This window comes from Athene noctua, chromosome 3, assembly GCF_965140245.1.
Source record: "Athene noctua chromosome 3, bAthNoc1.hap1.1, whole genome shotgun sequence".
Classification (NCBI taxonomy): Eukaryota; Metazoa; Chordata; class Aves; order Strigiformes; family Strigidae; genus Athene; species Athene noctua.
In genome coordinates this window covers 44,220,183-44,232,050 of record NC_134039.1, presented here as the reverse complement: position 1 = coordinate 44,232,050, position 11,868 = coordinate 44,220,183, and the positions used below count along the sequence as shown (strand labels likewise).

Below are 11,868 nucleotides of genomic sequence, written 5' to 3'. Positions count from 1 at the left end.
ACTTTTGTCATGTCCTGAGAAAATAGTGCATGGGCATGCTTTAACTCCCAGTTGTAAAGGCAACAAAGATTTCCTCAGAATAAATTCAAATCCTTTGCGAGCCTCTTTTGTTTCTTTGCAATTTGGAACTGCTAAACATTGGACCACCTGTCTATAAGATTCCTGAGGAGCATTGCCATAGTCAGTGGTCACATGGATGCAGAAATGATACCCCTGTAATACCAATTGAAAGAGTTACTAAAAGGTTAACTACATGCCAAGCTGTTTCTCAGGTATGTTTTGCTGAAGATGAACAGGCAGCCACTATGCAACACAGAATGGAGGTCTTAATTTTTTAGGCATATACTAATAGTCTGTGCGTTTGTCATGTAAGAGTCTGATCCATATCTTGACGTGTGCTTGTGTTTACATAACTGTTTTGCTGATTAAGGATGCCAGTTAAACTCGGACACTAGAGTGAAAAGAGTAGGTGTATTTTACTGGTGATAACTAAATAATGTAACAGAGTAATATAGAAAAATTCAGTAAGAAAAGACAGAATAATGCACTTAAAGCAAACAAATAGGAAAAATACAGGGTAATGCGTCAAATCAATACTACCTGAGAGAGAGAATAGTGATTAAGAAAGATCCATCACCACTTGCATCCAGACCCGCAGTGGCTGGGGAGCCCCGGTTACAGCGAGGGTTTGGGGAGCCTGTCCCGGCAAGTGGGAAATCCTACGCGTCCACGTGTAGGTGAGGCTTCCAAAGTTGCTGCGAGCGGGTCCAGCCTTGTATACCCAAAAATCAGCAAGCCAGAATAGCTGGCACCTTTGTTTTGAGCGGAAACATCCGGTTTCATCCTCCTGTTGGATTCCACCCAAAGCCTGGCCAGGGCTCAGGGGGGGTAAACCAAGGGAGTTTCTAACAAGGCCAGATACTTGGGTTCTCAACCTCGAACATGGCTAAACAAGGGAAGTTAGGTACATTATCTCAGCATTTCATCCTCACTACTGATTATATTCTGTCTAAGCTGCATCTTTCACTAGTGACCTTACATTGTTAATGATTACATACTAAGTTAGCAGCTTCGGCTCGGGGCCTGTTGTTCAGGCTTCAATACTTCAGCACTTTAGCATTTTTCACATCAGAATAGGTGGTTTGTTATAACCTAGAACAATACCTACTAGCACAATGGTTATCAGTTATAAAATATACAGGATTCATCTACAGGTCAACTCTGGCTTGGGCCTGTTGTCCAAGCCTTAGCACCTCAAGAACATAAAATGTGCACTGGATAAAAACATGAGTGAATTTAGTGCTGACCTATAGGTGTTGCTCTTTATTACAGTTAAGTTCCGTAAAAAAATTAGGCCACCCAACCTCCAAAACTTCCATAATCACTTGAAGAGTGAATTCAAAACTTTGCTATGCTGAATATTTGTTCCTTATTAGGAGCAAAGAATAGATGCTTAAAGAGAAATTAAAATAGAAGAGAAATGGCATTTTTTGTCTGTTTGTAAAATAGGAATAGGGTATTTTCTTTTAAGATAGAAGAGAATATCTTATTTAAACTTTCCTGAATGTCATAGTAACATTACGTGGAAATATATGGTATATAGGTATGTGTCTGTGCAGTGCTGAAGACAGCCTCTCATAAAATCAAAATCTTGAGAAGATATCGAGGATGTAGCAAATACTGTTAACTCATGTAATTGATATTGTTATAGATCAAGAAGTTTCATACCATGATAACATAATCACTGATAATTTTGTGTAACTAAAACCAGAACAAGCTTAGTTATAAGCTAAAAAATGTAATCCAGAAAAACCAAAGAACTCAGTAAGTACCACTAATTTCTACATGCCTAATTAATGTCATACTTCTGGAAATGTTAATTACATGTGATATTTTATTTTCAAATATTTTTTCTTACACGTAGAAATACCATTAATGGGAAAAAAAAAAAAAAAAGCGCCGAATAAAATTCCATATGTTTCATTCAGAATAATTTTCTACATCTATGTTCTCCACCTATATATGAAAGGGGAGGTTCTAAGGGAATTTAAAGCTTTTGTATTTAATGCTTACCTGTAATGTATTGTACCTGCTACTGATTGCTGATAGGGGACTAAAGACCGAATTGGTCTGTTTTCTGAGGGTAATTTTTCTATTTGTGTGGTTTTTAATTTGAAATTGTAACATATTAGATATTGAGACATTACAGCTTAAATGCGACCTTTTCAAATATACTTTTATTTAGGAAAAACAGATGATGCAAAAGCCTCAGAAAAAGTGAAAACTCCCCTGAAAGGAGCCTCCATTCAGCGCTCTCCATCGGATGCAGGAAAAAGCAGCGGTGATGAAGGAAAAAAGCCTCCCTCTGGCATTGGTAGATCAACTGCTACGGGGTCCTTTGGTTTCAAGAAGTCTGGGATGGGATCTTCTACCATAATCACCACAAGTGGAGCGACCATCACAAGCGGATCAGCAACTCTAGGAAAAATTCCAAAATCTTCAGCCATTGGCGGGAAGTCCAATGCAGGACGGAAAACAAGCTTAGATGGTTCCCAGAACCAGGATGATGGTGTCCTGCATGTGAACTCGAAGACAACCCTGCAGTATCGAAGTTTGCCTCGCCCATCAAAATCCAGCGGCAGCGGGATCCCTGGCAGAGGTGGCCACCGCTCCAGCACCAGCAGTATCGACTCAAATGTCAGCAGCAAGTCTGCAGGTGCTGCTGCCACCAAACTGCGAGAGCCAAGCAAGATTGGGTCTGGGCGGTCCAGCCCTGTCACTATTAACCAGACGGACAAGGAAAAAGAGAAAGTGGCCGTGTCTGACTCCGAGAGCGTCTCACTGTCCAGTTCCCCCAAATCCAGCCCAACTTCAGCAAGCGCCTCTGGCACACCTGGACTTAGACAGCCGGGATCCAAATACCCAGATATCGCCTCCCCCACCTTTCGAAGGTTAGTGGTCTCCTACAAATTCCTGAAGTTGCAGTATATAAATCAGGGATTTTCAATGTGTTGAAGTAATGGTCAAAAAGCCTTTTCAGGGCATATGTTGCCACAAACAGAGAACCAAGTACAAAAAAAAAAAAAAAAAAAAAAAAAGGTAATATTTTTCATACAATATAATTATTTCTCTAAGATCTAAATATCTTCCCAGACCTGAAATGGCTGTTCCTTGAGCTTTGAGCATTTTAAGTACAGTCCCATAACAACAGTTCAAAACCCAGAAGTTAGACTCACTGATTCTCATGGGTCCCTTCCAAACCCAACTTGAGATATTCTATGATTCTAAGTTCAGGCACATGAGAAGTTCCCTCTCAATACTCTGATAAACACCCAAAGGGAAGAAGGACACCTCCTCATTCAGGCACATTCTGTTACTGTAACAGGCGATGTCATAGCCTGGTGGGAGAACTGAAGAGGTCTATAGGGTATAATAAAGTATTTACTTCAACATTGTTGGCAGCTCCAGCTACAAATGTTTCATTATCTTAGCAGCTTTGTTACGTCTTTCGTCACAAACATGAACAAAGCTAAATTTGAATTGGAAATACCCTATTGTAACGTTTTTTTGGAAGTATAAATTGGGATGGAGCACTTGCGCTGTTGGAGAAAAAGCCAATAGTGCCCTCTTGTGCTTAGTAACCAAAACAGCACCTCCAGGCTGCTGGGGAGCTGCAGCTGATTTTTGTGGGCTTGGTAATATGTAAAAGGGATTCTTATGTTATTAGCTATGCTTACTTTATATCACAGTAAGTTTTACATTTATTTCTTATTCATTTATGAGCTGCACCTTAACTGCAGCTTCAAATATTTCCAGTAAGACATTGAGTCATCACATGCCCTTTTATTTCAACAGTTTTAGAGGATTTGGGATTCATTTTTTCATCATCGCTGTAGAATTTTCTTCTCTAGAATTGCTGGAAGCAATTACGTGAAATACACCTCTGTCATGACTGCTCTTGGAGACAAACCGAGCCTATTTAGCTCTGGTGCAGTTTACTCTGTCTGAATGGCTACAACATGACCAACAACCACATAACCATCTGTGCAAAAGAACAACAAAAGGGAAATTTCACACAAATACTAAGATGTTTATTAAACTATGAAGGATTTTGCAAGTGTTTGTTGCAGTCGTTTGAGTGGATTTCAGAATCGAGGGGTTTAAAAGCTAATGACTTAGCCATGGGAACACTTAATTACTAAATTTGGGTGAAAGTATAATCTGTTTATGCACTAATAAGACAAAAATGTGATTATTTTACCTCTCTCTGGGAGGGCCTGTACGTGCAAAGAGCACATCTGAACAAGAGTGAATGAGATCTGTTGCTAATGAAACAAACCCTGATAATTGTGATATGGTTAAGTGAATTTAATTTTGCGATGCGATTGATCAGCTAGGTAGGCATGATTTTAGTAGCAGTAATTAAAAATGTGTAGTTTGGCTCTTAGGATGTTACGCCATGAATGTTTAATGTGGCTATCAGTTTCTCTAAAGCTATTTGTTTTACATTTAGGTTGTTTGGTGCCAAGGCAAGTGGTAAAGCTGCCTCTGCACCCAGTACTGAAGGTGTGAAACCCACATCGGCAATGCCCAGCCCTAGTACCACCTTGGCACGGCAAGGCAGCCTGGAATCGCCATCCTCGGGCACAGGCAGCATGGGCAGTGCAGGTGGGCAAAGTGGTAGCAGCAGCCCCCTCTTCAGTAAACCTTCGGACTTAAATGCAGATGTTGTAAGCTTAAGTCACTCCTTGGCTTCCAGTCCCGCCTCAGTGCACTCTTTCACATCAGGTGGTCTTGTGTGGGCTGCAAACCTGAGCAGCTCTTCAGCGGGCAGTAAAGACACACCAAGTTACCAGTCCATGACTAGCCTTCACACCAGTTCCGAGTCTATTGACCTTCCTCTTAGCCATCATGGCTCTCTCTCTGGACTGACAACAAGCACTCAGGAGGTTCAGAGCCTGCTCATGAGGACTGGAAGCGTCAGATCTACTCTTTCGGAAAGGTGAGCTTGCCTATAGATACAGTGACCACGAAACAAGCAAGAGGCAAAAGGACAGGAGCCAAAAAAATAAACCCTCCACCTGTTTTCCTAAAGGGACAATTGAATTAGCAGCTTAGTCCTTTATGTACAAAAGGAAGGAAGGAAGAAAAGAAAGCTGAAAGGCATTGAATGTGGAATCAACTGCCTTTTAAGGTTTTACAAGCACTTTTTTAATCTCGAGAAGCTGTTTTGGTTCCCTTGTTCTAGAGAACAACCAGACAAAAGGGGTAAATTCTCTAATGAAAGGCAAATCTAAACAGCCAAATAATGATTCCTGCATGCTGGATCTACTGCTGTCCCAGAAACTGGCAGCTCCGAAGCTGTCATCACTGCCCTTCTGCTAACAAATCTTCTCCAGCAGTGGGATTCCACCATTTTTTTTCCCATTAACTCAAAGCACAGACAGAGCTGGTGGGCACTTGCCTTCACCTGACCAGTCTTGCCTTAAAATACTCAGTCCTGAAAAGTTTCTTCTTACATGGTAATCATTACACAGATCCTTACTAAAATTGAGTTTCCCTGGCAGGGAGACAGTTTACAAGATGAGATCCTCACTATATGCACAATCCTGCGAAGTGTCTGGAACAGACAAAGAAAAGCGTTTTCCTCTGCTCTATTAAAGATGTTTTGGTATGCAGGTGTTTTACCTTTTAAGTTATGTTATAAAGAGGGGCAACCACCCTGTCAAGCTGTACCAAGATTTGGTTTTGTTTTGTGAGACATTTATTTGACTTTTGCAAGAGAGAAAAAATTATCTTTGCTAGGCAGTAATTAATTTTCACTTCCTGTGAAAGTTTTCAAGATTTGACAATGAAACTATTATCTCACATGGGAACTAAAAATTCAGTATTAAATGTTTCATTAGCCTTTGATCCAAAAAGGAAAATTATACTGAGTAAATCAGAAATATTTTAAATATTTGAAGGTGAAACTTAGTTGTTTAGCAACACAAGAATTTAAAGGAAAAAAGATCTTTTAGATGCAATGTTAAGATTTTTTTTTTTTCCCTTTATATAAAACCAGAGATTTTTCAATACCAATCCTTTCCATGGAAAGATTTCACTTTCAATGAATCAGCATTAAAAAAATAAAACACAAACAAAACCAAAACTCTGAACAACTCTTTGCCAAATCTAGATGGAAACTCTCTGCACATTTCATTCTCTTATGTTACATTCATAAGTATTACTATATCAGCTAAAATCACACCTCTTACTAACATAATTACAACACTATAAATCATATATGTGTACCAATATCAAGTATGATAACAACAGTAGTTAAAAATATGCTGATACGTGAGTAATTTGTAATTTGCACTGTGCCTTTAATTTTTAATTATTGATTTCCATTGTGTGCCTTAAACTGAATGTGACAATATTTCTTAGAAAGTTAGTTATTAATATTTAACTTATAAAAACCTTAACTAATTTTTAGTGCGACATACATGGATGATGAGGTCAATAGAATGATGTGGAAGAGTATGAATTTATGCCAAAGATCATATTTATACAAAGGACATTAAACATCACATTTAAAACGTTAATGGTTTGGCATAAGCTCCTGAGCAACCCCCACTACTAATACTTTATGTATTTGTTCAGTGACTTAATTTCAGTGGTTCCAAATACTTTACCTTTGGCAATATTTTTAAATTTCAGATTTGTCCATATGGGGATATTATGATTGAGTCCAGAGAGAGCCATTTATCATGTTGATCTGGCCTCAAAACAAATATATGTACCTAGAGAAAACAGTGTCATTTCTTGAATTATAGCCCCAATAGGGTTTTTGCAGATTGATTTTTCTGAAAGGTCTGTTACAAGTGCTGTGTTATTTCTAAAATGTTTTATACAACAAAACCTACATGTAGCAAAGCATTTTTTCACAACACAAGCATTGGTTTCCAATGTTAGAGACAGATACGTTTGACACCAAGTTATGTCCTCTTTCCTTTGTAAACTCAGATTATATTTGAGATGCCTCTGGCAATATTAGTTGTAGCTTGGCGTAGCATAAGACATTGTCTGCGAAGACATTATTTTTCTTCAGTCATTCTAGAGCTTGCTAAAGACTGAATAAGCAGCTTGTATAGTGAGATTTGCTAATATAATATAGAGACAAAATCAGAAAGACCAAAACATAAAATGAGATACAACTAGCAAGTGACATAAAGTCTATGCAGAGAAAGCTTACGGAAAACGGAAAGAGGGAGCTAATAATAGATAATACAAACAAATATGGTTTTGCTTCATTGAAGCATTAACTGCAATTTGATAGCTAAACATCACTAATGACAAGCATGCTAAGAAGGAATGAAAAGGTTAGATTACTCCAGTTTACTGGTCCTGATGAACTTCTCACATCCCTGCTTCAGACACAGCCTGAAATAATCCTGCAATCATTAGGACTGAAGAAGATGTTTCAAAGGATCTGTCCTGAGGAAAGAGTGAGGAGGAGTGCTCAGATGGACGAGGAGGGGATTATGGGCAAGGACACCTTGCCTCTGTTCCTGGACACATACAGAGGATATTAAATAAAATGGGTTAAGGAACAGATAATATGGGATTAGCTATTAACAGTCTTTTAAATAAGACTAATTTAATTCATTTGCAGGAAACCAGACTTTGTGAGTAGAGGAAAGGAATTGGTAGATACAGTAAGAAATCCTGAACTTAATAAAATTTTAGGTGCTATTTCAAATAACATTCTTATAAGCAAATGAGGGAAAATAAAGTAAGGTGCTTGAGTGGTTGGTAAAGGGTTATCAAAGACTAGTGATCAATGGTTTATTAGCCTGAAGGGCTATAACAGGGCAGGATATATTTGCACAGACACAAATTGGAAAATGATGAGGCTATTTTGCACAAAGGAGACAGTCTCTGATGGGTTGTAGTGCCATTGCTGGGACAAAGCATTTTCCCAGTATTTTGAAAATTAAAAGTATCAAATGTAAGTCTTAGAAAGGAGTTATCCCATTCTACTTTTTTATGTTAAGGCTTTGACTTGAAGACTTTGGGACATCAAGTTTTAGGAAAGATTCAGTGCAACTGGAAAGAATGCAGAAAATGAGACCAAATCTCAGGGCTCATGTATGTTTCCTGCTCAGGAGAGTAGCTCTTGACTGCCTCCAAAATAGCGGTCACCTGCAGTGGAGACAGCAAATCTTCAAGGTCTCTGCTACATTTGCCCACACATCCCTCCACAGATGATCAGATGTTGCCCACACCCAGTCTTTAGGCTACCAACCAAGCGATGGTAGGTTATAAACACAGAGCTGTGACAACTGCTATATTGATACAGTGTCAAAGTTCACTCCAGCCAAATTTTGTGTCATTCAATGAGATTATTTTGCATTGTAATAACCACAAAATAGGTTCAGTAAATACTAGCAAAATATTTTCTTTTTCAGCAAAATTTGCATCTCCCTCAGGACTTGCCGGTTTTGCACTACAGTATTTATTCAGACAAGTCTACTGTTGTCATAGCAGTGTAACTCTCTGTGTGGGAGGACACTTGTATTTTATCTTAGGACAATTTAGAGGGATTAAAATAAATCATACAGGAACTTATACTATAAAATAAAACCATCTACTGGGGTTAATTGGTGAAATAGCACTGCTTTAATAACATTTTCCAGGTGGGGACACCACCAATTGTTCTTTTGAACACTTAATTGCTGTTGGACATTGCAAATTTGTCTTTCTTCTGCTTGGTCTGAGTGACACAGCAAGAGATGCATAAAAATGCAGAAATATAGGAATTAACAGTGGTCTTATCAGCAATAATGGCTGCATTTTAAGATTAGCAGTGTGGAAGTGGTTTCTAATTACATGACTGACTTGCTCTGGTTTAGTTTAAAAGAATGTTTTATTTTGAGGGCCATGAAAGTGCATTGAAAACCATTTAATCTCTTCAAGACTTGCAATTATTTTAAATTATCATCATAGTTGATGGTTGTGGTTTTAAGGAGTGAAACAGTGCATCATGTATCAGATTTTCTTGTGTGCTCAGTCATTTGTAGAAACTCATTTATAAGACCTGTATCAGCTTAGCCCAGACTATCCTAGACCTCCCTAGATGTTTCTTAGCTTGCAATAATTTGTTTTATTCTTTAACAGCTCTGCAACAGTTATGTATAGCCCAAGAATATGGCATTATGTCCCTTTCCCAAGTTAGCCCTAACACCAAGGGCAAGTAGGAAAGTGAGAACTGTAAGATGTCCTGTAATTTCCTCCAGAGAACTTGCAGATGGTTTCAGCAGTGCAAATACACAAAAGAGAATGGGGATACAGTGGACTTGATAACTTCAGCCTACATTTGCATACATTTTCCTGCAAGACTGCTTTTTGCAATTGACATGGCAAAGGAAAATATCAGGAATACTATGATATTCTCATCTTCACTTTATATTGATATTTCTTTAGAGCCAAGGAGACAGATTTCCATGTATGCATTGCTTCTTTCAGGAAAGGACTGACTTTTTTTCATATCATCTTTAGAAATCTTTTAAGCACTGTCAGCTCAATTCTATTTACCAAAAGTCCAGTTTCAGTAGAAGTATTATACCCAGCTTTTGGTGGAGGAATGCTTTCAGATACTAAAAACATGTGGGCAATTGTCAGTCTGAATTAATAGTTACATGGAACTGTGGTCAATGGCTTCATACAATTATCTGAAAACCAGAAACATCTTTGCAAGATTTAGTAGTTGCAATAACTCCATGCTCCTGTTGAGGAATATTCACCCCTATTCCATTTGAATATCTGAATCCAAACGTTTGTTAGTAAAATCCTATGGTCACTATTAGCCTATTTATCTGACTGACTTGTAACTTTTGGCTTGTGGGTTGCTTTAAAGGAGCACTGATTGGGTCCTTTATTTTTAGATAATGTGCTATAGATTATTTTGAAATACACAAAACTTCAAGTTGAAGTAATATTAGAAAATGTATTGTTCATTATGATGTTTGAAGGATTTGCAGAAGAAACTGGTGTTATGATCATGTTTATTTATTTTGAAATTTTGAGATGTGTAAAGGTACATAAAGAAACATCAAAACCCCATTCTTAGTCCTGTTAGTTATGTTGGGAGAAAAATGCTGAAAACTTAGTCCTCTGACAGAAGACTATTCTCACATGGACCATGATAGCTGAGCCTGTGCTGAAATCCTGTTAAGTTTCTCCTTCCATTTATTTTCTCCCAGTGCAGAACAGGGCCCTAATTAAACTAGTAAAATTGCCTGTAAAACTTTCTGGTGGAAGAGTGATTTACTTGCATTGCTCTGAGCCTTAATGGTAATGGATTGTTAATGTCAACAGTGTTTTCACTGCCTTTACCTGCTCAGATCAAGGTTACATGACAAGAGGGCACCCAGCACTCCCAGCACAATAGAAAATGTCCTTTATTAATGGCATGAGAGTTTTCTTGGGTAGGAGAGGTCCTAAGTTACTGTTGCTCTCAGAGGTGTGATTATGATATGTAATACAGAAACTTTCTAAAGCCATTTCTCAATTTAATCCATACAGTGACACTGAACTGTGTTCTTAAGGGAAAAAAAATTCTGACACTTACTTGATGATAACTAGTTCAAATTCAACTCACACTAGTTGGGCACTGACCTAACCAGTCTTTATAAAAAGAAATGCCCAAATGAAGGAAGGCTAGTGCGTACCCTTCTAGTGATGGGGTTTAAATTAGGAAAACTCCAGCCATAGATTTCTGGTAATCACCCACTTTGCCACCATGTGTGCATGAATGTAGAACAACATTGCTCTGGTGCCACTTTTCATTGTCCCACAACAACAGAAAAACAAGTGTCTGTATATTTAGCATGCATTTCTATATACAGAGCTGTCATTTGGCTTGTGGCAAGGTCATGCTGTCTCTTAGCAGGTGCCACAACTTCCATTTCTTTCTGAAATCTATTGGCATACCATAGGCAACTGTGAAAAATAAAGATTCATACTGTGACCATATGATTCTTGCACAGATTGCAGGGTGAAGCTGTAGGAAGGTTAGAAATGGTAAGGAAGGACTTCTTTCTCACTTGGATAGTCTCCAAATTACTGTTGACCCAGCCCAGAGCATGTCTAGATGAAAAATGAATGTGCAGCAGTCCATGTCCTCTTGTCCTCTCCAAAGAATCAGGGATTTATCATGAAAGATAAATTAAAGAGCATTAAATGACCTTCTGTTATGCACACAAATCTAGACCTTTAAAATTTGTAATTCTGTACAGTCCTGTTTACTGTATGTCCTTAGGGATTTTTTTTGTTTTAACAGCATGCAGCTTGACAGAAATACACTACCCAAAAAGGGATTAAGGTATTTTTTTTTTTTTAGTATGACTGCTGCTTCTCTGTTTTCCTGTAATCCTTTCTACACTGTCTTTACTTTTCTTTCTTCTTTTGTTGATCCTGTTACAACAGAGTTCTTGGTATTTAGATTCAAACCACAAAACATAGATTTTAACAGTGGACTTTTTCTTTCAAAGTCTGTCTATTGAATAAATTTCCTTTCAAGATATATCATGGAAAGTGTATCCTGTTAAGGGTAGTTTCCTTATGCAATGAATCTTAAAAGGCAATGAATCCTGGAGAACTATAGAAAACAGAACAAGATACTTTTGCAATTCAATGGACTAATTGTTGGAAGTGTTATTGAGAAAACAAGGTTTTGGAGGTTGATCTAAACTCTAAATGCAAACACTCATGTAATTTGAATTGAAGATCTAGTAAAGGGTAGGGCTAGAAAATGCTGATTTTCATATCCAAGTTTTCTAAGTACAACATAATCCCTGCTTCAGCTAGTCTTCTTGGTCCCTA

The 11,868-nt window shown here is 38.0% G+C and overlaps 1 protein-coding gene across 3 annotated transcripts in view; it reads left to right on the top strand.

Moving 5' to 3' along the window:
* The window catches only part of NAV3 (neuron navigator 3), a 270,447-nt gene that overhangs the window by 206,945 nt on the left and 51,634 nt on the right, over positions 1 to 11,868 (top strand). For 2 of the 3 annotated variants that reach the window (XM_074902825.1, XM_074902824.1), the window contains exons 15-17: positions 2,246 to 2,951; positions 4,514 to 5,002; positions 11,327 to 11,368. In XM_074902825.1, the coding sequence (XP_074758926.1) occupies positions 2,246 to 2,951; positions 4,514 to 5,002; positions 11,327 to 11,368 (1,237 nt within the window). The remainder of the gene's footprint in view (positions 1 to 2,245; positions 2,952 to 4,513; positions 5,003 to 11,326; positions 11,369 to 11,868) is intronic. The other variant, XM_074902826.1, reaches the window with a different exon arrangement.